The sequence below is a fragment of the Fusarium fujikuroi genome, chromosome FFUJ_chr06 (genome assembly GCF_900079805.1).
Source record: "Fusarium fujikuroi IMI 58289 draft genome, chromosome FFUJ_chr06".
Classification (NCBI taxonomy): domain Eukaryota; kingdom Fungi; phylum Ascomycota; class Sordariomycetes; order Hypocreales; family Nectriaceae; genus Fusarium; species Fusarium fujikuroi.
The window spans coordinates 1642507-1668939 of record NC_036627.1 but is presented as its reverse complement, the minus strand read 5'-3'; the positions used below and the strand labels follow the sequence as shown (position 1 = coordinate 1668939).

Below are 26433 nucleotides of genomic sequence, written 5' to 3'. Positions count from 1 at the left end.
GGCCCTAGAAGCAACGAACAATCGAGAGCCAAACAAGACCAACAAATAGAGCGGCGGAGATGAAGCTAGTCTACTGCCGAGACAGAGGCTGCCAGTGCTAAGACCAGTCAACTTGACCTGAGTTGCATGAATGAATCTTTAGTATTAGGTAGGTCGGTATACTGTAGTAGGCTGTGATGGAGAGGAGGGGAACGAAAAAGAAGGCTTGCTAATTATCAAGATTAGGTTTGTCCACAAAAGGTTTTTAGTTTGAGCTCTGACTCTGACTCTGACTCTGACTCTGGCTCTGGCTCTGAGGTATAAGTGTGCGTCTGAGAAGTGTCTGGCTTGAACACGGCCGAACATTAAAATGAGTTGGAGCTAGTGAGCGAACGAAATTACTTTGATCGTGCAGCAGTAGCAGCAGCAGTGATTAGCGAGTGAACATGTTGAGGTGTGATAGTGCGAAATGCCAAGCAAGCAAGTAAGCCAGCAAAAGATTAGAGAGTCATTCTATTTAGAACACGACTGAGATGAGAATGAGATCCATGAGATTCATGGTCGCAGGCCGACACGGAGCCGCAACCGGAACCGGGTTCCATGGAATATCCTTCTTTGGCAAACCGAGACCAATTACGAAGCCTTTGGTTCGCTGTGTAACTTGTCACAAAAATGAACGAACCCAGAAACAGGACATGGACTAAAAAGAGAAACATGGTTTGAGTTGAACACCACTAACTAAATCATGAATGCGTCACCTGTAATACACACTGCATTTAGCTACCTACGAACCGCTCGGGGCTCGCGGAGACCTACATACACTGCTAGACGGACCCTGGCTACCTGGCCCGGCCTTTGCAGAGCTCTGCCTTTGCCTTGTTCTCTTCCGGGCCGACTTTAGGCGGCATAGCCGTGAGTGGTTCACCAAGGTAATCTTTGACGACCGTCATAGTCACTGTGTCGTTCATGGCACGAAAGGGTGATGAAACCGAACCATATGATTTGATTCGTGCTCAAATCATACACTGACAACTTTGCTTGCCTACCTGCCTAAGCTAAATTAGTACCTAATTGTCTCCTTTGTCTACTCGCAGAAGCAAGACCCATCACCAGACATGATAGCCGATAGAAACAAATAGTGCAGGGCTTAGAAACAGGCCATCTGCCATCTGTAGATATAATTTTTTTAGGATGCTCTAAGATGTGGCTCGTCAGATTGGAAATCCTTCCTCTCTTATTCACCCTCATCTTCGAGAAGCTTTTGGCGGGGATAATCTGGGGTGACTTAAAATACTACGCACGTGACCTTTAACTCCAACTTGGACTCTTCAATCTCATCTCGTGCAGTGCATCAAGGAACCCCACGAACCAACCCATCACCACTTCGAATACATAGGCACCTATTAGAGCCCCCGATTTTTGGCATTATTCATCCCTTCCGACCTCAGAAAGAAGATTCCAGACCATGTCGTCCATCGCTGAAATCGAACAAGAGAAGAAGACGTACCAAGAACAAGTACGACCCCCATCCTATCATCCATGATATGTCATTCATACTGACCCCCTTCTCTCTAGTTCGATATCGTTCTCGGTCAGCTACGCGATGACCCCGATAACCTCGAGCTCAAAGCTTTAAAGGACGAGTTGAACAGCTTCATCGATCTTCTCAATGAACAAATTGCTGAGCTCAAGCCTGCCCAGGCGCCCAAGCCCGCCCCCAGAGAACCATCACCGCCACCTCAGCCTGAGAAATGGTCTCGCGAGAACCATCCAGCCTTTAAGAAAGCAGCTCCAGTGGAGGAAGAGAAGCAGGCTCCTGTAAACTATCAGGTCAACGATACAATTCTAGCCAAGTGGGTTTCTGGTGACAAGGCTTTCTACCCAGCGCGCATTACATCTATCACTGGATCCTCAACAGACCCTATCTACACCGTCAAGTTCAAGACCTACGATAACACCGAGACCTTGCGGTCTCGCGATATTCGACCTGTGTCAAACAAGCGAAAGGCGGACGGTACGCCAACAACTTCAGCACCAGCAACACCTCCGGCCCCTGGACTGGTTTCATCAGCGGGCGCGACAGTATATCCTGAAGCGAAGAAGGCAGCCGAGCAAGATGGTGAAGTAAAGCCTCCCAAGGCCAAGAAGATCAAGGCCAAGAAGGAACTCGAGAAAAACAAGAATAAGTGGCAAGAATTCAGCGCAAAGTCCAAGTTTGGAAAGAACCAAAAGAAGGACAGCATGTTCCGTACTCCAGACGGCGTCCACGGTAGAGGTATGTATTTCTGTTTCGTGTATCCATGAATCAGACACTAACTTGTTCTCAGTTGGCTTTACAGGCTCTGGCCAGGCCATGCGAAAAGACCCCACTCGAAGCCGTCATGTCTATCAAATGAACGATGAGCTAGACTAATCACCTTTCTCTCTTGGCAGGGCACTCGGTTCGATACTCAAGAGCACACAGGGGCGTTCGGGAAGTCTCAGAAGCTTATTGCTTTGTTTGGTAACATGCCTTGCATTTGATCACAGCAGAGGCTAACGACTTGTCTTTCTGGCGTTTAATCCAGTTCTTCCTTTTCAGACTCAAGTATATAGGAGCGACGCGGCCTATGTTTATAGACTAGCCGGTGTTAATCAAATGATGTGACATGAGCACACAACACCTCTCCCCCTCGGCTTTGAGTGTTTTACTAAGTTGGGCTGGCAGGAATCATTATTGTACAAGTTGCCTGGCAGCCTAGTAGAAGTTCGGCGACTATTTACCACTAAGATCGATCTTGGGGCAGATGTCTTGTGCTATCTTTAAAAAGGCACCCGCCCTCTCACTCGTAGGTTCTGCCACTACTGTGGGTTTTCCTCTGTCCCCATCATCTCCAATATTGGGATGTAATGGGATGTCACCTAGAAAATCGATCTGGTGCTCTTGACATAACTTCTCAACCCTTGCATTGGAACCAAAGATATTGGTTTCTCCGTGGCAATGAGGGCATGTGAACAAGGACATGTTCTGTACCAAGCCAAGGATATTGACATCAACTGTTTTGAACATGTTGATACCTTTGACAGCATCTTTGGTGGCAAGAGTATGAGGAGTTGTGACGATGACAGAGCCTGGTGGTTGTTAGTAGAAACAAACGTGACATCTCATAGAAACGCACCATCTAAAATAACCTGCTGTGTGATGGTCAATTGTGTATCTCCTGTACCTGGGGGGAGGTCTAGGACAAGAACATCAAGACCACCCCATTCTACCTCATGTAGAAGCTGCTGAATAGCCTTCATCACCATAGGGCCTCGCCAAACTACTGGTGCATTCTCGCCAACCAGATAGCCCATGGACATGGTCTTGACTCCATAGTTTGTGAGAGGGATGAGCTGATTATCTTTGCAATGTCAGTCCATGCTCAGAAGGCGTTATGAGCTCCAGTGACTGACTAGTCGATAACCTCGGTTCTCCTGAGAGGTCAAACAAGGTTGGAATAGATGGACCAAAGATATCAGTGTCCAGGATCCCAGCACGAAAGCCAAGACGAGCAAAAGCCAGAGACAGATTTGCTAGTCGCCTTTGTTAGAACACCTCAAGTCTCGGGAGACATCTATAGATACCTGCAACTGTGCTTTTGCCTACACCACCTTTGGCTGAAGATACTGCAATGACTTTCTCGACACCGGTGATTTTACGACGGACTGGACGTTTACCCCAGGTCGGCGGCGTTCCTGACCGAGGGAGACCCTGGAATATTATCAGTCATACTCTAACCTGATGGTACTCAGCACTGAAGAAAATCACTCACTAATGGATTTTCATGTTGCAGCGCCCGGAAGCACTGAAAGAGTTGGGCAGATGTTGGACGCATACTGAGAGTATTTATGGCCTTAGATGGGATATAACTAAGAGCCTCGGCGTCCTAAGGTTGAACTCCTCAGTTCGAAGTGATAGGGAGTTTTTCTATGTCTATAGTGTCTAAACAAGTAACATATTGAATTGTCTACTCATAGAATGTCAAGGATATACGAGTGAACCAAATAAGGTGTCACGGAATCCATCGACGCTGGGAGTTTGAGCTAGCGGACTGCCTAATACAGGGCTCTCTCCACTAACACTGAGTTGCGACGATTCTGCCAACTGCCACCGCCTAAAAGTTCAAGGCCATTCCTCAGAAAATTTCCAACGTGGGGGCTTCTGTTTGTTTGTTAGTGGAAGACTTGACAATTGAACCATTAAAATGGCCAAAGCAAAGGGTCGCGCAAAGCAGTTTCAAGACTTGGACGAGCCTATCGCCAAGGGTAAGTCACTACACTGCCATATAACCTATAGTTCCTAATCATCAAAAGACTACGACCCCGAGGCCAATATCGAAGTTAGTGAGGATGGCAGCGGTAGCGAAGAGAGCGAGGACGAGAACGCGGGTACTGAGCACTATGTTTCTGTCGGAAAGAGTAAATTGAGGAAACAGGATGGTCTGTCACTCGGTCCCCAGTACCGAGGCTCTCGAGTTTCGCGAGATGCGCTTGAAGAAGACAGCGAGTCCGAAGACGAAAATGAGGACGAGGAGTCGGGCGATGAGGAATTCGACGACCCTGAGACCGCAGATCTAGCACGCGACGAGGCTGAGGCCAACGACTCAGAAATCGAGAGCGACGACGCCCTTGGCGAAAGCGACGAGGAGCGCTTCAAGGAGTTTACTTTCCGAGGAAGCTCGAAGCCCAAAAAGCCCGTTAACAAGCGAGCTACTGCTGCTGACTACATGTCTTCTTCCGATGAAGGTGGCGCTGATGTTGGCGAAGACGAGGATGACGAATCCGAGTCAGATGAGGACGACATGGACGATGGCCTTGACGCTCTGGTCGATAGCGAGGAAGGCTCCGACGATGAGTCGGATGAGAATGGCGATGAGGAGGGCTCGGGAGAAGAGGAGGAGGAAGAGGACGATGATGGTAGTGAAAGCGATGAGGAAGAATCAGAGGCGAAGGCTAAGAACGCAAAACCTATGATGGCAGCCCTATCAACCCGACCCGATGTTGACAAGGGTTTGGCAATCCGTCAGCAGCGCAAGGCCTATGACGGGCTCCTTAACATTCGAATTCGCCTACAGAAAGCCCTCATTGCTGCCAACACCTTTGATACCCTCGACGCCAACCCCGAGCCCGAATCGGAGCCCTACGAGGCGGCTGAAGAGGCAGCAATCAAGCTCCTCAACACCATCAGCAGCCTTAAGGATAACTTTGGACCATCTCGAGCTGGTGAAAAGCGCAAGCGTGAACTAGATGTGTCTATGGCCACAAGCGAGATCTGGGAGCAATTACAAGCGGAGGAACAACGGTCTATCAAATCTAGGGAGGATCGCCTTGAGAAGTGGTCTCGCAAGGTGCAGTCTGTTAATATCACAGCACCCAAGGGGCTCGAGTCGCGAAACAAGACTCTTGTCAGTGCCCTCAAGGAGCAGCTCCTTGACCCCGACAACCGTCTCGTCAAGCGCTCTCGCGTTCCTCGTTCATGTGCCCCTATGCAAGCAGCCAAGGGTGCATCGGAGGACAGCAACATCTATGACGACGCCGACTTCTACCAGGTTCTCTTGAAGGAGCTTGTGGACCAGCGCACAGTGGAGGGCTCATCGGGAGCTGGAGCTGGAGCTGCCGTCCCCACGGTCGTCCTCACAGCAGCCAAAGATGTCAAGTCACGAAAGAATGTTGACCGCAAGGCCAGCAAGGGCCGCAAGATGCGCTTCACAGTCCACGAGAAGCTGCAGAACTTCATGGCACCTGAGGACCGACGTGCGTGGGAGCAGGGTGCTATTGACCGCTTCTTCGGCACGCTCTTCGGCCGCAAGATGGAGCTGAACGAAGACGAGAGCGAGGATGACATGGATGTTGATGTTGAGGAGGCAGGACTCCGGCTGTTTAGAAACTAAACGGGGACGGACATACGAAAAAAGTTGTAATTGTAGATGTCATAGACTGTTGCTTAAGCATTACCAAAATACCAGGTACAAAGAAACATGGTCATCAAAACAACGTGAACTCCTAGGTGCACCAGTGGTCCCCCCAAAGTCTTGGTTGTTGAAGCTTCCTCCTCCTCTGTATAGCCATTTATTCGCATATATGCTCGATAAGTAGGCCATAAATGCCAGAAGGAAAAGGCGAGCGCAGCTTGACGAGTTGCGTCATCAAACGGACGCCGGATAAAGATGAGAGCAATGAGGTTACTCGTAAGAAGAAGGCCACCGAATGACTGAAGAATCAGAGCCGCCGATTGAGGAAGCGGTTGAAGTTGTGATGAGGGTTTCAGGATGAAGGTCAAGGCAGCCGGGGTCTCAATGAGAGCGTGGACGAGGAAGGGGATCGTTGCTGTGAGCAGCATGATGATGATGATGATCCGATACTGGAGTGGTCAAGTTATCAGATGTCAACGATAAGGTAGAGTAGTGGAATCTAGACAACGTTGCGATTTTCAAGATGAGATATATGTGTTACAGATCCTGACTTACTAAGCTACGGATTTGCTGACCATACCCACAGCCAAGACAAGGATGAGTGAGGTTATACCATCGATGTGCTGAGCCCGAACTTTTCATGAAACCGTAGTAAGTTATGTAGGAGGTTTGTCCAATTTATCTCGAGGTTGTTGCACAGTTGCCAGATGTGCTTCTAGCGTATCCCCAACCATAACGGGCTACAAAACAAACAACTCAATTGCCTGGACACAGAACCTCAAATCTTCATTATCAAATAGTACATTACTAACTCAATTCGTATCTCCATTTTGAGCGCCATATTACGCCACCAGATATATCCAAGACTATCTGAAAGTCAGTGTACAGGAGGGGATATCATATCTAAATACTAGCAATATACAAAATACTTAGCTAAGCATGCTTGGCTAATACATCTCCTTGAACTGAGGAAAGACAGTGCCATCGACTCCAAACATGCCGCCATTGGACGCTTCGGAAACCTCGGCATTCGGCCCCTGCTGTCCCTCATTATCGTTATATTGGAATCCATTCAACCCTACATAGCCCTCGAACATTCGTGACATCTCGGCTTGAATTCGTGATCCGTTCTGAGCCATTGAGTCTGGGGTGGCAGCCTGTGATTGCTGACCAGGAATAGATGGCTTGCGGAACGGCTGCTGTTGTTCCATATGGCCTCGAGCAAGCCCTATCATGCCCAACGCTGCTGTTGACTGAGGGTCGTCCTCAGCATTAAGTCCGAATCGCGGTGCCACGTCTTTGAGTGATCTTATTGTCCGCCAAAGTCGCTGCGATGCCCAGCTCTTGGCGGAAAGATCCTTCACCAGCTCGAGGGCCATATAGAACTCCTCGCGACAGGAAGCGCTGAAGCGGACCGGGGCATGAACGGATGCGAGGAAGACGACCGCAATCGCTGATGTGAGGAATTGATGGTAGAAAACCTGTACACGTCTGTATAAGTTGGTTGTGTTATTCAGGTGGCTCAGGTATCGGATAGTGTCTTTGGCGATGTCAACTACACGTTCTGACTGCGCAGGATGCGCCATAATGCTTGTAGCGCTATGCAACACAGGCGTGTAAAGCCAGATCCGCATCTGCATATTGTTAGCCTATACCAACTGAGTCTTGAGCACAACACTTACTTGATTCAGGCGTAAATATGTCCAGATTCGTAGGCGTTGCAAATTATAGGACGGAGTCGACGTTATATGCTTCTCCTTGTCCCAGTTACGAACCTTGACCTCTTCGGGAATCTGTTCATACCACTGTAACAACTCCTGGTCGACATTCTCCAGTTCCGCTGAGCGCAAATCGCGTGCCAGAACCGGTCCAAAGTGAGCTACTTGTCGCCACACCGTTGCACCTATTCGAGAATAGGTGATCATGGCCACAAGATAGGGATATTCCTCCTTAAAAATTTGTTAGTTAAGACTGGGGTTCTGGGTTCATCAAATACTAACTGGAAATGGCAGTTCTGAATCGATTTCTTCATCTTGAACGACGAAAGGTAGCCCAGTTGCGAAAGCCCATCGCCTATCCAGCACATATGCCGACCAGAAACTGACGAGAGCATTCTTACGTTCTTCTTCATCCTGAATCCTCATCAGGCCTGTTCTTTGATGAATGCCAAGCTCTAGACATAATCGTGCGACATGACCCATGACTCGCCAAGCCAATACTTCATCGTTGGAGAGAAATCTATACCCAGCAACAAGAGCCAGGATTGGTAGGGTTGCAACATCCGCAGCCTCAGCCATGAGCTTCCGGTTGAGCACCGTTTCCATGCTCTCAAACAAGCGAATGGCTTTATCGCTATGCCCGTGCTCTTCTACCACTAGCGCACAGCACATGATGATTTTGAGCTGTAGAGTCTTGTCGTCGTTGACAAGTTCTCTGGGGCTTTGTTGTCGTATAGTTTCAAGAAATGTGGCCATGTTTTTGGCATGGGATATCACGGTTTGAATGTTGAGCACTGGGTACATGATACCGATCTCTTCCTCGTGCAGACGACACAGGCGAATCATTTCGTCCTTGTCGAATTCGTGGAGGGGATCCCTTGGTCGTGTTGACATGGGGCCTAAGCCATCATTCAGGTGTGGATTTTCCTCGTCTGATATGCCTTTGTAACCCATGTTGTTGATAGTATTATTGGCAACGTCGAGACTGAAGGCCATGCTTGTTGGGCCCCGGAAAGAACCGTATTTCGAGTTGTCCTGTCGGTTAAGTGAAGTAGAACTATGAGAAGGTGAAGGGGCGACTGCCGGCGTGCCGTGGCCGTGGGTCATTGTCCGGTCACCGAGTGAGGAATATCGGGCAGGTTCGGACTGAAGGGCCTTGACGGTTTGGTGAAGCCAGCCGACTTCTTCTTGAAGGCGGCCTAGTTGTGATGTGACCTGCTTGAACTCGTCGGATTCCTTAAAGTTGCCGGAGCAGCAGTTCGGGGCATATAGACAGGCCAAGTTGAGGTTGCCGCATCGTTGGCAGGGAGTTTCGCCATTACATTTTATCTTTCGTCTCTTGCATTCATTGCTATGTGTTGTTAGCATATGCGCTCGTTAGGAGCCAAGATAATGCAGTGTTATACTACGCGGTCGCGGCGAAGATGAACACATTCAATGGCGGAAGCATACTGACCAAGCTATTGATATGTACTATCATGGTGAAGAATGCAACGTTAGCCTGAGTGATCTTCAAGTATAGTGACCCGGGGAGTGGCATGAGAATGAGTGGGATCAAAGGGCTGAAACATGAGTGGGTTCGGATTGCCGACCCAGCCGTCTGGGTTCGTTTATGTTGTGCAACAAGGAGGCCGAGATGTTTGATGCCCGAAGACTCGAAGGACTCGATAGGCGAGTATCGTGCAGTCTTGTGTAGCCCTCTCAAGAACGGACCCCTCTTTGGCCGTCACGAAGTGTGTCCCTGTACTTGAAAGATGCCTCACCTCATCTCATCATGGTCTTATGTGATCTCATATCATAATGGCCCAGGGGTTGATAGTAGATGTAACGAGATGGTCAGAACTCACTCTATTTCTTTTACTTCTTGTTTGCTTTGATCCATTGCCTTGGCCATCGTCTGTCGACTTCCTCTTATTGGCATTGGACGCGCTCGCACCGTGAGCGGAATTGTCGCCGACAGAGGCGGAACTTGGACTGGCATGATTCTCGTAAGCAATAGGAGCACCCGTAGAGGCTCCCACGGCGCTCCCGGGGGTACGGGCAGGAGTCCCGCCTCGTCCGGCGCCGGAGCCGGGGCCGAGAGACGGGCTCGAGGTTGGATTCAATACAGGAACTTGGGCAAGGAACCGAAGGTCGCTTGCTTGTGTCTCAATCTGCTCCATTGTGCCGAAATGGCCATCGACTGTGGCGGAGTTGTCGGAAAGGTGAGAGTGAGAGAGCGATTGGTGAGACAATATCTGATGATGAAGAGCGTGAGGGTGAGTGTAGGGTGAGTTTGGCTGCGATTGAGGGTGAATGTGATGATGAGGGTGGTGGTGAGGGCGAGGGTGATTGTGAGCGCGAACTGCTAGAGGTGACGCGAATTGTGCATGCGTAAAAGGTATTATCACTGGACTTCCAGTTGGGTCATGGTCGGGGGCCACTAGGTCGGTACCAGTATGAGTAACAGGGCCCGGGCGCTGAGAACTGCGCCTACGCCAACGCCAGGTGCCACCATGACCGTCGTTCCCGGGTATGCTCTGGTTGCCAGGATCTGGCGGTATACCCACGTGACCCGGATATTCTGAAGTGATAGGAGCGGAATGAACGGTCCTGCCGCCGTGGAAATCATCGGCTTCAATCGCTTGGTGCCGCTGAATAACACCTCCATCCATCTCCATCTCCATCTCCCCCTCGGCATCCCCCACACCGAAGACGTGATAATAGCCCTCCAGCCTTGCTTCCCTTCAGTAATCACCTGAAAACTGAACCGTTGTCTACTCTCTCCCGTGCGCGCAACGCTAAGAAAGAGCAATGCCGGGAAAGGGAATTCCAACCGGATCCAACCAGAAGCGTTCCTCTTAGAACTGTCGGATCCGCATGGACTGACCCAGAGTCTCGGAGCCGAAACCTAATCAAATGGCGTCCCGTTCACAGGGGTAATTTCGATTGGGCAACAATTTCAATGAGGCCGGTGCTCTAGATCTAAGAGTCCTGTGCTCCTGTGCTGGCCTGTCGTTGCAGATTCCTCAGTAACGATTGAGTGTCTGTTGTGAGGATATTCGTGTTGGTGTCGTCTCGGTATCCATACAGCTGAAAGCTGGCGGTCGCAGCAACAACCCAATATGATAATGACTGCGAACAATTGTCGAATCTCCCGGGTCTGCCAGGAGATGTTGAGCTCGGATTTCGATGACAGCTCTTTGATCTCTCGTTTATTGGCAATTCTTCTTTCGTCGTGATATGCGATACTTCTTTAACATAATCGTTGATGGGGATCTCGCTCAACTTAAACAACTATACCGGCTGTTGAATACTCAACGGCGAACTCTACACAGCGCTCACCTCCCTTGCTCTCTGCCTTACCTGTGGAGATTGACCACCGCTCTAGCTTCCTTTGGACATTGTCCTCTTATCACGCCGCACGCCTAGCTTCATAGTCACAGTTTGGATGCCCTCTTGGCGGAGACTCCTCACCTGCACGCCGTCAAGTTACTCAAGGGGCATACAACCCACCCTACCTAGTTACCTGACAAGGCCCTGACCAGACGTCAACTAGGCGGCTAGGCCTATGCCTATGTAGCGTGGCCCTGATCCGAACTGTCCGGTATCGCACACGTTCCACGCCTTACGCTCAGAATACTCTTCTGGGCCATGGCACGCATCAAAAAAGTTTCAAGGATGGAGAGACATTAGTAACTCCTCTTGGCCATCCTAGATCTTGAGTCAGAACTTGCAGATTATAAACGAAGGTTTCTCTTTCATGGCGTCTAGGAGCTACCCATCGACAGCCACAAGTATAAAAAGCTTCGGTTCTCGAATTTGGGCTCAAGCCTCTTCCCCACGGCCGGGTCAGCAACCCCCGTCTTGCGCGCCGTGCACAAGAGCTTAAACCCCCGATACGTGCTTCACTTCTCATACGACCGCAAATCGAGCTCGTATCATGTAGATATTACATAGCAGGTGTACCTTCATCAACTATCTGCGGCAAACTTCATTAACTACCATGCTAGTGTGGGTGGGGCCTCCGTCAAACCTGCAAGCCACAGGGTGCTTCATATCGAGACGAGTTCCTGTTTCGGGACGCCCTCGTCTTTGAATCTCTTCCGATTGGGCTCACCATTGTTTCGTCAGCCGGTGGCTGTCAAAATGCCTTGGAACTCGTGGGATGACCCTGTCTAGTCAAGCTTTTTGTCTCCTGAGGCCCCAGCCATCCCTACAGCATATCCAGCATAGAAGCATGTTTCAAAGATGAGGACTCGGAAGTCTTTAGCCCTGTCGATGCCACGAGGTTGAGGATCATTTCGCCCACTTTGTTAGTAAGTCTAAGCTGAAAGAAAATACGGGGCAAGAATCCACTTGATGAGTCGTCATTGCTCAAGCGCTGTAAGTTGGCGCGGCAAGTTCCTTGTTCATCCTCGTGAGTTGACATCTTGGCGGCAGCTAATCCACTTCGAGGCTGTTTCTCGCGGATGTCACCTCAACTATGTGCTGATCTTTTAACCGACCACATGGCATAGCGTTCAGTGTCAAAACTGGCGGCGCTTTTGTCAGTCTCGGATTTCGGGAAAGGATTAAACTAAGCGACAAGGCTCTTGTGATCAGATCAAAATGCTGGAGAAACACCCCCTGCCTAGTACCGGTACATGAGCATATCTTGTACCGGGAGCTCCACTAGCCTCGGTACGCAGAGCGTGAACTTTGAAGAAGATGATGCCCCTTGGTTGAACTATATCTCAGCTCCAGGACGACGAGTTTGGGCACTCTTCGCTACGTCAGAGTGGCTCGATATCTGAACTTGAGCGCTCATGTGTCAAAAGAAGAGAAAAAGAAGAATTTAATATTATCAGTCCGGCATCTCGACTCAAGTGACCAGGGTCAGCTCTTTGGCTGGTAATTATCTTTCATTAGAAAGCCATTTTAGGGGCCTTCTCATTAGTCTTTGATGCGTCTGTCTGATCTGTCATTTACGCCTTTCTAACGTCCTATGGGATAGGACCCCTCTTTGTTTTCCCCTTACATGCAACTAACGCTTCTTAACCCCAGTCTATACTACTGCGGTTGGCGTCAAAGTCAGGGCGGGACAAGCATTAAGAGTCATCAAGCGAATTTATTGATGAAAGCCCAATTTCTTCTGCAGTTAGGCGTATCAGGGCTGTCGTCATCGTATTTGAGGCCAATGAGCAGACAACATTGCTCCGCCGGGTAATAACCCATCAGTCGAGACTGTCCAGTCACTGAACAAGCAAATACACAATGGGTAGCGAGGATATCTGGATATGTTGACGAGTTCGCCGATCTTCATTCCTGATTTGATCAACACACCATGCGTTGGTTGTTTTAACAAGGCGCGCTTCGCATTCATCTATCATGCAGGAACAAGAACGGACCGCTCTCTCAAACCGGCAATGTATTCGGCAAAGTCTGAGGCTTGGCAACGGTTTTCTTTATATTCGGAAGAGACAAAGTTAACCTCCCATCTTAGTGTCATGTCTCTGCTAGGCACACTTGCTTGCAGACGATCTTGCAGGTAACGCAATAGGAGAAAATTTCCGTTGCACTTCTCAGACCGCCACAATCCTCATGGCCTGCTCGGAACGAGGTCGTGACGACTGGTGGCATAGTTATTATGGTTCGAGCTATCCGCACTTAATAATTCTATGTAAAACCGAAAGCGAGTTGGGGGTCACAATGTTAGGACACACCCCTTGCAGCAGATGTTCAAGTGTACATAATTTCATTACCTCTACTCTTTTGTGGCTTGCTTCTCACTACTGTCAAGTAACGCCCTCGAACTGGATGATAATGAACCTTGTTCCACGACTCCATGCTAATCTAGATCTAGATGCTCCAACGATTCGGCCACAAATAACGCATACTGATCTGGCGACTCGGCCGGATCTCCGCTGGACTCACGGCCCCACTCACCATCTCCGTCCCCGATTTCACTCGGCTCAGTCTCCGTTTCAGCCGGTGTCTCTGGTGGAGTCTGTAGGCCAGGCAGGCCCGCACCATAAGACGTGTTCCGCTTCAACATGCACATTTCAACTGTGATACCAGGACCGAAAGCACAACCAACGACATAGTCACGGACTCGTCCGTCAGGCGCCATGGCATCCATATCTCTCGAACGTAGGCGATCCATGACACTGAAGATGGTAGCCGAACTTGAGTTGCCATGATTGATGTATGTGTCATAACTTGCCCTTTGGTGTTCTGGTGTGATATCCATGGCCCTCTCAGCGCCTGAAAGGATGGTAGCGCCGCCAGGGTGCATCGCCCAGTCGAAGTCGGCTGCTTTCTGGTAGTCTGGAGGGAGTTGGGGCAGAGATGCCTTGAGGTCGTTGAAAGCTGGGCCAATTGAGGCAGCAGTGAGCTTGGGGACACGAGGTGTGAGAACAACCTTCCAGCCTATCATTATGTCAGTTTCGGGCTTGGAAGAAACATTGTGGAGATGTTGAAGCTTACCGACTGGGTCAACATCAAACCCCAAGTCATCCTCAGTATCTGGTATGGTCCTGTGGTCCCAGCCGAGGAGGTCATATACTGGTTCAGAAGGTTCACCGATACCGTTGCTTAACACAGCGGCACTACCGCAGTCCGAAAACAGGCATGCGCCTATTCTTGTCTGCTGTAGCTCGTTGATGCTATCTAGCTCACTACGTACCATAGTGGTGCTGACCTCAAGTGCCACACATAGGACGCGCGCGGGCAGACCGCGTGCTTTATGACCAAGAGCTAGGTTCGCGCCTGTCCGGAGAGTTGCTAGTCCGCCGCTGCAACCAACACCGTGAAGCAAGACTTTCTCTACACCATGCGATATGCCCAGACCTTTTGCGACAAAGTGGTCGAAGCCCGGGTTTGCGCTGTCTGTACATGTTGTGGCGACTATGTGGGTAATGAATCTTGTATCAATCTTGGCCTCGTCAATGGCCTTTCGAGCGGCTCGAATCGCAAGAGGAACACCATCGGAGAGGAACAGGGAGTGGAGCTCTGCTATTGAGGGCGCATCTTTCTTGTTAACAGCTGGGTGGTCGGGTGTTCCAATGGACGACCGTGTGTCAATTCCGGTATATCTGTTGATTCCGAGGACTTTTTGCATACTATCATGACCTATTAGCCACTGAGGAAGGCATGTTGGGGCTGGTAGGACTCACGAAAGTGTATCGGGATAGAACTTGTCACTAAGGGTGTTGAGGCAAGTATAATCTAGGGAATATGGTGGGTATTCGGCGCCGATACCGATGATGGAGAGACCCAGCTCTCCAAATGTGCCTGGAGCTGACATGACTGATATAATGAAGGTATTTGTCGTTAGAGGCGGCTGGCGCTTATATCCCCAACACTTTGTGAGGTGGAGGGGAATAGGATAAATAAGCTGCAGAAAAGCGTGTAGCGGTTAATGCAGTATGCTTGAATGGAAGATTGATATCAGGCACATTCAATTGAGGTCGCTACAGAGGAACAGAATGTCGTTGACGTGTTCAATCGCCAATATCTGTTATCTCGTTTGGCCGCGTGAGCTTAGTCGATGACGCTATCTTGATGCCAGGGCTAGGGGAGCTGCAGGTTTAGATGCAGGGGTTGGATAGATAATTGGGGGGTTATGCGAGAAAATGGTACTGATGATGGTGAGAGGAGAGAATAATAGAGGACAGAACAAGTTGTTGTGGGAAGAGGAAATTGTTTATGCAGTTGTGACACCAAAATGCAGCCAAGGTACCTCCTTGGATGTCACAGTAATGTCTCAAATATGGTTTGGAGGGGCTGCCCAAGCGAAGGGGACGTTGAGGATATGCCGAGATGAATGAAAAGTCACTGAATGAGATGAGCTGCTTCTTCTGTTCAAGTGATGATTTAACAAGGTTCTCACTTGTCTTTTCTGGGATACGTCCATATTTATAAGCGTTGACTGTTTCTCAAGACGGAGAAAAGTGGTGACTAGTAGTTAATGATGGATTGCCTGTGATAACTTCAACCATCTTTGTTCATGAAACGATCGCTGAAACCTCGTTGGTTCATGCTTCTCTGAGTAAACGTCATGCCTCGGTTAAGGTGTACGTAAATGAGACCGACGGATAGAATCACGTTCCGACTGTGAAAGTATTGGGATATCTTGAACATACATATTGGTTAACGTTAAGTTAGGTCGGGTTACTAGAGTGGTCGTCCATCGCATTTCTCGTGACGAATACGAGGGAGCGAAAACACAGCCCTCTTTGCTTACACTGCATGCGAATACGTCCAAATGTCAACACCAACGTAAATCTAAATCTTTGATAGAAATATCACCCAAGGCATATTCTCTGGTGAATATTATGCTTAGCTTCATGGTTTGTGGTTGATTGTGGATTCAAGGTTACATCATGATATCGCGTGTGGACTGAGACAACTTCAACCTTGCAACCCATAGTCACAGTCAAGACGACAATGCATTATCTCAGCTTCGTCTTAGAACAGCCTATTGTTCTATCAGTAACACTTCTTTTATTTCTATATTTGTCAGGGAAGAAATCACCAAAGCCCACGCGCAATGGCAAACCTCTCAGGTTGGAATTTACTCAATTTCACATACCCTATGCTCACTCATCATGCCACTTTGCTGAATGTATGTACCCAACTAACAGTCAACCAGAAAGCCTCCGAACTCACTACCACTGGTAGGGAATGGCATTATATTCCTTCAGCCTCGCCAACATCTCTTTTCCTGGTTCCACCGCTGTGAGCGTCTGTATGGTTATGAGACTCTCCATATCACTGTTCCTACTCTCCCGCCAGGTGTCATTATCAACAGCCCTCAGAACCTAGAGTTCATCTTCCGCCATGAGGGAATCTTTGAAAAGGGAGACTTCTTCAAACAGCGATCTTGGGACTTATTCGGCCATGGGATCATCAACGTGGACGGCGAGTTCTGGCGCCTGCAGCGCAAGGCTGGTCTACGGTTCCTCTCAGCAGCTGCTTTGAAGACTCTGACGAGTGACCGATTACCAGAGTACCTAGAACAAGCCATCCGCGTCCTCAAGGGTAAAGAAGCTGGGAGAGATGTAGTGGACTTACAGGCCGTGATTCACGAAGTGACGACGCAGCTGATGGGACGAATGGCATACAACATGGAGATGCACGCTGACGATGATTTTACCGTTGCTTTTGAGCATGCATCAGGGGCCACAGCCGAAAGGTTCCAGAATCCACTATGGTTTATGACAGAAATGTTCTTTGGAACTCGGATGCGACGTTCTATCCGAACTGTCAAGGCCTACGGGCAGCGGATCGTCAAGAGTGCAGTGGCTGATCGCGAAGAAATGGAGGGAAAGACTCAGTCCGATGCGCCAGGAAGTCTCATTCAGTCTTTATTGGATGCAATTGGCGACGACGATCTTGTAGCAGATGCTGCACTGAATTATCTTTCGGCAGGGAGAGATACCGTTGCTCAGGCACTTACGTGGACGCTATATTTACTCATGAAGCACCCCGAAGTGACCAGCAAGCTATGCCAGTCGATCCAAGACCTACGAGATGAAATCAGAGACCAAGATCACTCTGAGAACGACCCCGATCTTCTAACCCCGGTACGACTCCCCTACGTGCTAGCAGTCTTCTACGAAAACCTCCGCCTTCGACCTCCCATCCCCTTCGAGATCAAACAAGCTCAACAAGAAACAATCCTTCCCGATGGAACATTCCTTCCAAAAGGCGCTGTCGTGCTATGGTGTGCTTGGGCAATGGGCCGCTCTCACACAACTTGGGGTCCTGATGCAGATGAGTTTCGCCCAGAGCGATGGCTAACTACGTCTCCATCTGGTGATGTGACAGTCATGCAGCGTTCAGCAGCCGAGTTTCCTGTCTTCAATGGTGGACCTCGGGTGTGTCTAGGGAAGAAAATGGCAGAGTTGGTTGCTGTACAGACATTGGCGAGGTTGGTACCTCTATTTGACTTCAGACCTGCTTTCGAAGGCGTGAGAGTGAGCAAGAGTAGTTTGACTCTACCGATGGAGGGTGGCTTGCCGGTGTATGTGCATGCTAGAACGACCTCCGACATTTTGTAGAGAATATCCTCTAAGAAACAAACTTTTATTACTCCTGGTATCGCTATATATAGAGTACGCCTAGTCAAATGTAATCTTGGATCCCGCAAATGCCGCTGTCTTCTCTGCATCCTTCGCTTGCTTCCTGGCTGCCCAGCTAGGATGCAATGGTCCTTCATCATCCTTCTTTGGAGGCGGCCTCTTCACCTCGGGCTTGCTCTCCGCTCCCTCACTACCGCCTTGCCTGGCCGCAAGAGGATTGCGAATGCCCTTCTTCCAGGGTGTTCGCGGCCCATCTCCTGGCTCCACAGCACCACGCTTACCATCCCATCCAGAATCACGTCCGCGTTGTGTTTCCCAAGCAGGCTTTTGTAAGTGCTTTGCCTTGTTACCGAATTTCTTCTCCCAAATTGCCTGGCGGGCTCGTTGGCCGCGACGTTTCTTTGCTGGGGCAACATCAACGTCGGAGGCGGACTCAGAACCTGAGATGTAACCACCCATGAGTGTGGGTAGGAAGGTCGATTCACGAGGACGAGCGGGTGCTGATGCCTTGTCCTTGCTCTTTTTCTTCTTGGCTGGAGGTGGCGAGGGCGAAGCTGAGACAGAAAGCTCTTCTTCTTCATCTTCTGATTCGGAACCGAGCTCTGGTGCGGCGTCTGAGCCAGAAACGGATATGTCGTCTAGATTGACCTTCTCTTTGCCCTTGAAGCGCTCGAATCTCTCGTCGTCGAAATCGTCTTCGTCTTCAGAATCGGAAGAGCCGCCCAGCAAGTGATCATACTTGGACATAGACTTCTCTTCGTTCGCTTCATCTTCACTGTCAAGCTCTTCAGGCTCCTGAACAGGATCATCATGATCTGAGAATCCCTCGAATTCCGACTCTTCAAGCTCAAGCTCAACCTCCTTCTCAATTGACGCTCGCACGTCTTCCTTAGCAGCTCTAGCCTCAGATTTGGGCTCCCCTTCTATCCTATCGGACGGTTGTTCCTCTTTCTCTCCCTTCTTGGACTTTCGTACGCGTTTTGCCTTTCCGGGTAGAGGAATATCGAGGGCCTGGCAGAAGGTGGCGATGGCGCGGGTGATGGCCTGTTTAACGAGTTCACGATTATATAGTGCACTGGTAACATTGTGTAGCGCAGCCTGTTCTTCGGGAGTAAGCTCGGGTTTGGGAACGCCGGTGCGAATCTCTTCGGGGAGGTCGGTCGATGCAGCAAGGTCTTTGACTTTGAGGATCGACGAGTAGAGGTGAGCGCGCGCTGTTTGGTGAAGGTCAAGAGACTAGACAATTCTGGTTAGAGGACTATTGATCGAGACCCTGTGCCGCGTGAAGACTCACCTTCAAGACCGTCACTTCTCGTTCCAATCTTTCCTTCTTATCAGGCTCAACTCCATCTTCATGAAGCCTTTTACTGTATCGCTGACGCTCTAGGCCCTTTGCAGCCTTGAGTGCCTTGGAGACATCATTACAGTGCTTTTCAAGCTTATCCCCAAGATTGGGCTCCCCGCGCTTTCGTTTTGGCATTGTCTGACCTTTTTATGTTGTTGGAAAACCGCTTCCGCAGTGTCGCAAAAAAGTTCTATATCGGAGCCGCAACGAAACTTGCATTAGTGCGATAGATAACGCGATTACTGTGCACAGACGCAAAAGTTTGCGGACACATTACAGTGCGAATTGCAGCACTTGGGGATGGTGGGGATTTCGACATTGAACCGATTTGTATGCGGGGGATGCGGCACCGATCATTAATTATCCATGTCTATTATAACTTTGATGGAGCTAGTATCGGATTGTGCATATAAAGAAGCTTGATAGAAGTTTATAACTATTCTTGATGACGGGATGGGTTGGTCTAAGCAACACTACCTACTAAGTACCTATACTGTAACGTACCTTACCTACCTACGTGTAAGTGATCTGAAAGGAAGATTACCTAGATTCTGCGGCGAAGTCAGCATACTAATATTACCTTTCACAAATATATCCTGTCTGAGTCTCAGACAACTTTGGTTCTTACTCAGGGTCCATCTTCCACTCCCCCGGATTTGAGCCGAGTATGATTCAGTAAGAGCAATAATGATCCTGTTCTCGATATCATAGTATTCTCATCTTAACACGTCATCCGGTTTTTATGTCAATGGTATACCCGCGGTATTGTTCGGTTATGATGTTTCAAGGAACTTGTTGATCCTACCCAACTATGTGGCTGGCTCACTGCCAAGCGGTGTATGTAATGTCCATCTGAAAAGCACGATACAAGTCGAGCGAGACGAGCCTTTGTCACCATAACCTCGGATATACCACACAAAATACTTCGCCCCAACTCCTAGACCACCGCCTACAAACTACCAATTGGACCCTGAACGGAGGTTTTGAGACTGGGCGTGAATTAAATAATGCCATGCCGCCCGAAACCCTGTTCTCAGGAGGATCTTGTGTGATGACAAGGCAATTCGGAGCGTGCACGTTGTTACATCTCGCAATCCGAAGGGCTCTACGTTCAGTCCGTTCGGCTCGGTTAGTTGCCGGCCAGTTATCGTAGACAGGTTTGCAAACTCATCGAGCATCATCGTCAATCAAATCAATGAGCTGCCGTTGGAGAGATGCCTTGTGGATCTAGACTGGATCGCTGACAGGGGAGAGAAATGCACTTCCGCAACTTGAAGTCCGGTGATTGAGGAACAATTCAGCATAGCTTGGCAAGCTCAGCAAGCTCAGCCGTGGGGTTTTAAGACATGGATTAGGCGTAAGAAAATAGTCGGGACGTGGACAGGCAGAGACTAAGACGGTGATTCTGCAGCCCACTGAGAGCAGGCTGTGTTTCTCGCACATCTAAAGCCGGGTGAGGTAGCCAACCACTAATCATGATGTTATCTGAGGATACGACCTTGCGAGTTTTGCATTTCCGCCCAAACAGTCTCAAACATTTACAGTGTCTCCTTTCGTCAAAGTGTGATTCTTGGCGAGGAATAGTACCTGGCAAAAAATACTAAAAGTCGGGTGATTTTGGCGGAGACCTCTGGCGGACCATCTTCGAGATGGAGTGTTGGAGCAACCCTGTTGGAGATGGAAGTCAACTCTATCGAGGCGTCGGTACCCGTTTCTTGCCGTGCCATGGGGTGATTGATATGATGAGGTCTTCAAGACAAGACAAAGGTGGGGGTTAATGCCTCAGCAGCATCTTTGTCTTAGTACCTTTTGCATGTCTAATGACGTGCCTCTTGAGAGGTTTATGGTGAGGCTGCTGTGGCTCAAGATGGCACGTTGCATGTAGGATAGGCAGACCAGAACCCCCAAATGCTCCAAATACTCCCATAGTGTCATCACAACCTAACTATCTGTGCCATTTCCCCCAAGCTACCTACGGAGTAGATTACAGGCAGATGGGACCGCGGACCGGAGATGCCATGAAGCATAAGGGGCCCCGCGCACCCTGCTCTTCGTCATATGCAAGAATCTCGAGATTTTGGGGTTCAAGTTGCTAGGGCTGAATCTTTGGGGGTTGGGGTTCCATGATAAAAATTTCCCATGTCTCATCAACTCCAAATTCGGAGACATGACCCAGACTATCAAGTCTTGTTGAAACCCCAACCTAATTCACATGTTTATTTTGGAATTGAATCTCTGCTATGATAAGATATGGACCCGTATCCATAGAGGTAAAGGATCCATATGTAAGCGGTCTGCTTATCGGTTGGTAGTGACGACTCCGAAAATTGTTGCCTCCTCGGAACATACTTCCTCGGGACCTACGCCGGACTTGTAAGGACCCAATGAGTGAGTGTTGCCCTTGATCGACCACGCCTAGAATTTCGAGAGACTCCACTAACTAAGTAGGTAAATTAGATGAGCAGGTAGCCTTGTAAATGGACACTATCTCAAGTTGAGGCTCTTGTTCCAAGACCCATCCTAACCGCCCTAGCCGTAATTCTGATGTGTGTCTGTTGTTGAGCGCCTTCACGTTGCATTGCGTAACTTGTTAGAAACGGGCCGTTGTGAACGGATTTGGTTATCTGTTGTTGAGAGAGTCAAGACAGTTCACATGTGAAATGCGACATCAGTCTGCCACGACATGAACTCATAGTCTAGTCATGGCTCAGATGAGTGAATACCCCTTGATCGACGTACATAGTATTGAGCCAATCTCCACCCCATCCACGGCGGATATCTTCCTCGGATTCCTGGAAAAGTGACGTGTTTACACAGCCCGCGGTCTGAAGTTTTCCACGCCATAACCGAGGATATCAAACATGAACAGACCAGAGTTGCGGCTTTAATTAGACAGTAGCCAAGCTAAGCGCGAAGAATGTCGTAACTTTGGTATCCTTGCATCATGTCAGGACTTCAATGTCCTAGTTCGAGACAACCCTTGCTTGGTTCCTGATGACGGCCGGGGGTGGGACGGGAATAGGGTCTAGACTCGCCGGGCATTAAACAGCTCCGTATGCAGCTGTAAGGTTTGAGAATTGATGTTTCTAAGTATGATACGTAGAACAGGGTTTCTTATTTTGCACGCGTGATTTAACGATAGTCTGACCATTGTGTCGATATCTCGAAGCATAGAACCTTGGAGGGGTAGCAATAATCAAAGTGAGATCAGGTAGGGGTTTTCAGCGATTGAGTCCATTGAATAAGGTACCCAAAGGTAGACTCTCTGTAGCCGTAGCCCTGTGGAGTCTCAATCGGCAGTGTTGACGCCTGTATCCACTACGAGCCGCGCTGATGGATCAGGTCCAGTTGCTGTTGAGCATCGATATCTTTTGTTGGCGAGACTTGGTTAGGTATTGAGTCGCGCAACTGACCAACAAGAGGCCCATGATATTCCTCGCGTTAATACAGCATCTTAACACCTGCCGAGCGGGATGTATCTAACTTTTAGCAAATCAGATGCCGTAGCTAGCACATGCAAGATGCAGCATCAGAAGAAGAAGCACATTTAACGCCTCGCCTTCAACGGACGACTATTTTGCATCTGATATTAATCCCGGCCCGGAACCGGAGTTGAGTTCTGGTACAAGAATGCTCCGTGTGCGCTGTATAATGGAAAGCCGGTCCTGGATTGCGGCGGCGCAAGCGGCGGCAGAACAAGCGGTTATTTGCAGACAGATTGGATTCCTACAATTCAGGTATCTGCTATTTACAGATCGTATAGACTCCTTATTACCATAAATACTCATCGAGATGATGTCTCCTTCTATCCTGTCATTTTCAAACGCCGAATGTTGACATGGAAGCATTGATTGATGGATAGGTAGCTAAAATCTAGCCTATCAGATCGCTCCCGTTTATTACCGTCGGTTGCGTCATAAGTTGAGCTATTCATTCCACATCCGCCCAACAACAACCTCTCAATTTTGGTGCAGAGAAACACGAGAGCTCAGGCCTTGGCTCCGACGATGAAGAGGAGATTGAGCTTGTGACTGTTTCACGCCTGCCGTAACTGCAGCCACTCACTTGCACATGGATTGCTTTTGGACGTGGCCAGCCCCTCATTTTCAAGCGTAAGCAAGTCCAAAGCTTAAGCTTCTTACACTGCAGCTGGAGCTCTAGCTCTCTTGAAACGGATATGGATTGCAGACCAAGTCAAATAAACACACAATGCGCCCATTCTTATCATAGCTTTGAGAGAATGGCTGTAATTGAGGTCCAGCCAGTCAATATTAGGAACCGTCCTCAATACTGTGCTGTGCGATGCTGTTAGAGCTCTTTGGTGGTTGCAGTTACAGAAGAATGTGGGGTTGCCAATCCCGAGGCACCAACAGCGTCACGTTGATTACAACTCGAATTGGCTAATCTTTGTCAATGTCACCTACGTACTGTACATAGGCAGTAAGTACTAGCTAGGCGACTAAACCTACTCTCGGGATCTTGATCAGCATGTCATTAATCCGCTTCTATCAAAACAGGTCTTGAAGCGTCAACCCCGCATTTCAACAGCAACAGCAACAGCAACAGTTACTGTGTTAGTTGTACTGTTGCAGCCGATAGCCCGTAGCTGAACGCGTCAACAACAAAGCAACCACTCACTGTGTAACAGCTTACAACTTTGGGCCAAGCCTGACGCCGGACTGAACCTTGGTATGGTGACGTTCCTCGGTGAGTGGCTCGGCGTCTGCCCTTCTCTTCCATCTCTAGCCACTGGTGGAGGGTCGCCAGTGGTTCATATCGATGCGCCAGTAGATGCTGAGCTCGATCAACATCACGGCAGGTCTCGTGCTGCCTTTGATGTAGCAGTAGAGCTTCCTCTCTCTCGCCTTTCTCTCGGTTGTCGGCCCTCTTCGGAGACACGCAATGCTATTCCCCCTCTTTACTTTCCTCCCATTCATCTGAAAGAGGTATCAATAGCCCATCCTCTCTTGTTCTTTAATTCTGCCTCCCCTCCCACATCTTGCTCCTCCTTCATCATCTGAACGTGACGCAGATCGCAAAGCCTCTTTCTGTCCTCGCTTGCTACTGTATTGAACCATTGTTCAGAGACCTGCATAACAACAATATCCGTCTTGTTTCCAAGTATCAACAGTTCCGAATTCTTCCTCTTTGCTCGACCGTCAACAGATTTAGGTCGCCGTCACAGTCAGCTTTGCCTCGCCATTCAATCTCCGTTGTAAGCAGTCCCCGCTCTGGGCTCTTCTCCATCTCCATTTCCAGTCTGTAACGTCGTCTAATTGTTCGCGGCAATTAGACGCGGAATCAAACGGGAAGACTCGAATCCTCGGATATCGATTTCTCTCTGCTTGTTGTTTTGGTAAGCTCTTCTCTGTTGATGCCCATGTCATTGCTCTGCCGGGCCCTGTATCCAGACCCAGACCAGCCCAGCCAAAGCCATACACATCCACAGGCCATGGCGGGGGCAGATCCACTGTGCCGCGGGAGGGGCCCAGCGGGAATCTACCCCCGGCTACAGTTCATACTCCTCCTCTGCACACACCCTCCATGTCACCCATGGACACCCCAAGACAAGCCTCGATATCCCCCACACCATGGGACATTCAGGGCCGGGCATTCACCTCCATCCAAGTTCAAGCCCAAGCCCAAGACCAAGTCCAGCGGCCATGCCACCGGCCTCGGGTCAAACGCCGGAAGTCTTCGGTTCCTGGATCATCATGTATCATGGCTGTGGTTTGAGTGTACGGCCATAGTCGGTTGTAGTTGGTGGTGGCATCCATCCATTGCAGCCATGATATTATAAAGTCCCAGCCACGCCCACATCTCGGGTCTGAATTGCACTTACACCAGACTAGTCCCAAGCAGCCCATCCCATCCCTCCTCTCAGACGACGACGACTCACTCGAATCGAACTCGTCTTGACTTAGATCGATCTCTCCTCGAACCGAAACCACCTTGCCCATTCATAATGAGCCAATCACTCAAGCAGGCAGCTGAATCAGCTCGCTCAAAGACCAGCGATGTTTTGGGAGCTGCTCGAGGTGACTCGGCCGCTATTGCCAATGACATCCTTCACACTCCTCTCATGAGGGCCGCCCTTCCCTTCATCAACGGTGGTATCAGCGGTATGGTGGCCACGACCGTCATCCAACCTGTCGACATGGTCAAGGTCCGTATTCAACTCGCTGGCGAGGGAACTGCTTCTGGCCCTAAGCCTTCTCCCCTCTCCGTCACTCGACAGATCATTGCCAGTGGAAAGGTTCTTGACCTGTACACTGGTCTCTCAGCTGGTCTTTTGCGCCAGGCCGTCTACACCACGGCCCGCTTGGGCATGTTCGACACGCTCATGGGGAACTTGTCCGCCCGAGCCAAAGCTGATGGTCGCTCAGTCGGTTTCTCAGAACGAGCAACTGCTGGTCTCACTGCCGGTGGTATCGCTGCTATGATTGGTAACCCTGCTGATCTCGCCCTCATCCGAATGCAAAGTGATGGCCTTAAGCCCCTTGCCGAGCGAAAGAACTACAAGTCTGTCATTGATGCTCTCACCAGCATCGCTAAGAGCGAAGGTGTCGGTGCTCTCTGGGCCGGTGCTGCTCCCACAGTCGCACGAGCCATGGCTCTCAACTTTGGTCAGCTCGCTTTCTTCAGTGAGGCCAAGGTCCAGCTCAAAAACAACACCGATCTCTCTGCTCGCACTCAGACTCTCACTGCCAGCGCAATTGCTGGTTTCTTCGCCTCCTTCTTCTCGTTGCCCTTCGACTTTGTCAAGACACGTCTCCAGAAGCAATCCAAGGGACCTGACGGCAAGCTGCCATACCGCAGCATGATGGACTGCTTCTCCAAGGTTGCTAAGCAAGAGGGTCTCGGCCGCTTCTACCGTGGTTTCGGTACATACTACGTCCGCATCGCTCCTCACGCGTAAGTTCTTCTGACACCTGGAATTGTTGAATGATTCGCTGACTTGACTGGCAGTATGGTGACATTGATCGTTGCTGATTACCTTGGCTGGATCACAAAATAAACAAACGACTCGGCAAATGAGAAATGAGAACGGTTGTGCGGATAGAATTCGACACCATCCAAGGCGTTATCTGGCGTGGGGCATTCTGAATGGGATTGGATTATTTTATGGATAGGAGCTGAAGGATACCATGGCTGCTACCTTTTAGGTCTTTCTTTTCGTTATCAACGCAGCATCCGACAAGATATTGAGTAAATGAAGAACAAATAGTTAAAACCTCAATTTTTTGAGAGAGAGACAGAGAGAGAGAGAGAGAGAGAGAGAGAGAGAGAGAGAGAGAGAGAGAGAGAGAGAGAGAGAGAGTAGAGTGTAGTTGTAGTTGTGTGTAGTAGTAGTAGTACGTACGTCGTACGTACGTTCGTTCGTTCGTTCGTTCGTCGTACGTACGTACGTA

General features: G+C 49.5%; 9 protein-coding genes; 4 read left to right on the top strand and 5 right to left on the bottom strand.

The window, feature by feature from the left end:
* Positions 1–1444: 1444 nt before the first annotated feature.
* FFUJ_05871 (uncharacterized protein) lies at positions 1445–2392 on the top strand (the record flags this gene model as incomplete). XM_023579132.1 has 3 exons in its annotated part: positions 1445–1495; positions 1555–2254; positions 2307–2392. The coding sequence occupies 3 exons, from the start codon at positions 1445–1447 to the stop codon at positions 2390–2392; spliced, it is 837 nt and encodes a 278-aa protein (XP_023432024.1).
* A 342-nt stretch (positions 2393–2734) lies between these two features.
* Positions 2735–3836, bottom strand: FFUJ_05870 (NBP35-like protein; the record flags this gene model as incomplete). XM_023579131.1 has 5 exons in its annotated part: positions 2735–3090; positions 3138–3362; positions 3415–3534; positions 3586–3712; positions 3774–3836. The coding sequence occupies 5 exons, from the start codon at positions 3834–3836 to the stop codon at positions 2735–2737; spliced, it is 891 nt and encodes a 296-aa protein (XP_023432023.1).
* A 369-nt stretch (positions 3837–4205) lies between these two features.
* Positions 4206–5891, top strand: FFUJ_05869 (related to Che-1 protein; the record flags this gene model as incomplete). XM_023579130.1 has 2 exons in its annotated part: positions 4206–4266; positions 4315–5891. The coding sequence occupies 2 exons, from the start codon at positions 4206–4208 to the stop codon at positions 5889–5891; spliced, it is 1638 nt and encodes a 545-aa protein (XP_023432022.1).
* A 53-nt stretch (positions 5892–5944) lies between these two features.
* Positions 5945–6340, bottom strand: FFUJ_05868 (uncharacterized protein; the record flags this gene model as incomplete). The annotated part of the gene is made up of 1 exon (XM_023579129.1): positions 5945–6340. One exon carries the CDS (start codon positions 6338–6340, stop codon positions 5945–5947), a length of 396 nt encoding a protein of 131 aa, XP_023432021.1.
* Positions 6341–6859: 519 nt separating this feature from the next.
* Positions 6860–10290, bottom strand: FFUJ_05867 (uncharacterized protein; the record flags this gene model as incomplete). XM_023579127.1 has 5 exons in its annotated part: positions 6860–7546; positions 7595–7861; positions 7913–8981; positions 9040–9347; positions 9478–10290. 5 exons carry the CDS (start codon positions 10288–10290, stop codon positions 6860–6862), a joined length of 3144 nt encoding a protein of 1047 aa, XP_023432020.1.
* A 3149-nt stretch (positions 10291–13439) lies between these two features.
* FFUJ_05866 (related to stilbene synthase 2) lies at positions 13440–14897 on the bottom strand (the record flags this gene model as incomplete). XM_023579126.1 has 3 exons in its annotated part: positions 13440–14020; positions 14078–14712; positions 14767–14897. The coding sequence occupies 3 exons, from the start codon at positions 14895–14897 to the stop codon at positions 13440–13442; spliced, it is 1347 nt and encodes a 448-aa protein (XP_023432019.1).
* Positions 14898–16142: 1245 nt separating this feature from the next.
* Positions 16143–17655, top strand: FFUJ_05865 (related to cytochrome P450 94A1; the record flags this gene model as incomplete). XM_023579125.1 has 2 exons in its annotated part: positions 16143–16221; positions 16274–17655. 2 exons carry the CDS (start codon positions 16143–16145, stop codon positions 17653–17655), a joined length of 1461 nt encoding a protein of 486 aa, XP_023432018.1.
* A 60-nt stretch (positions 17656–17715) lies between these two features.
* Positions 17716–19156, bottom strand: FFUJ_05864 (uncharacterized protein; the record flags this gene model as incomplete). XM_023579124.1 has 2 exons in its annotated part: positions 17716–18912; positions 18971–19156. The coding sequence occupies 2 exons, from the start codon at positions 19154–19156 to the stop codon at positions 17716–17718; spliced, it is 1383 nt and encodes a 460-aa protein (XP_023432017.1).
* A 5830-nt stretch (positions 19157–24986) lies between these two features.
* Positions 24987–26039, top strand: FFUJ_05863 (related to dicarboxylate carrier protein; the record flags this gene model as incomplete). XM_023579123.1 has 2 exons in its annotated part: positions 24987–25936; positions 25991–26039. The coding sequence occupies 2 exons, from the start codon at positions 24987–24989 to the stop codon at positions 26037–26039; spliced, it is 999 nt and encodes a 332-aa protein (XP_023432016.1).
* Positions 26040–26433: the final 394 nt, after the last annotated feature.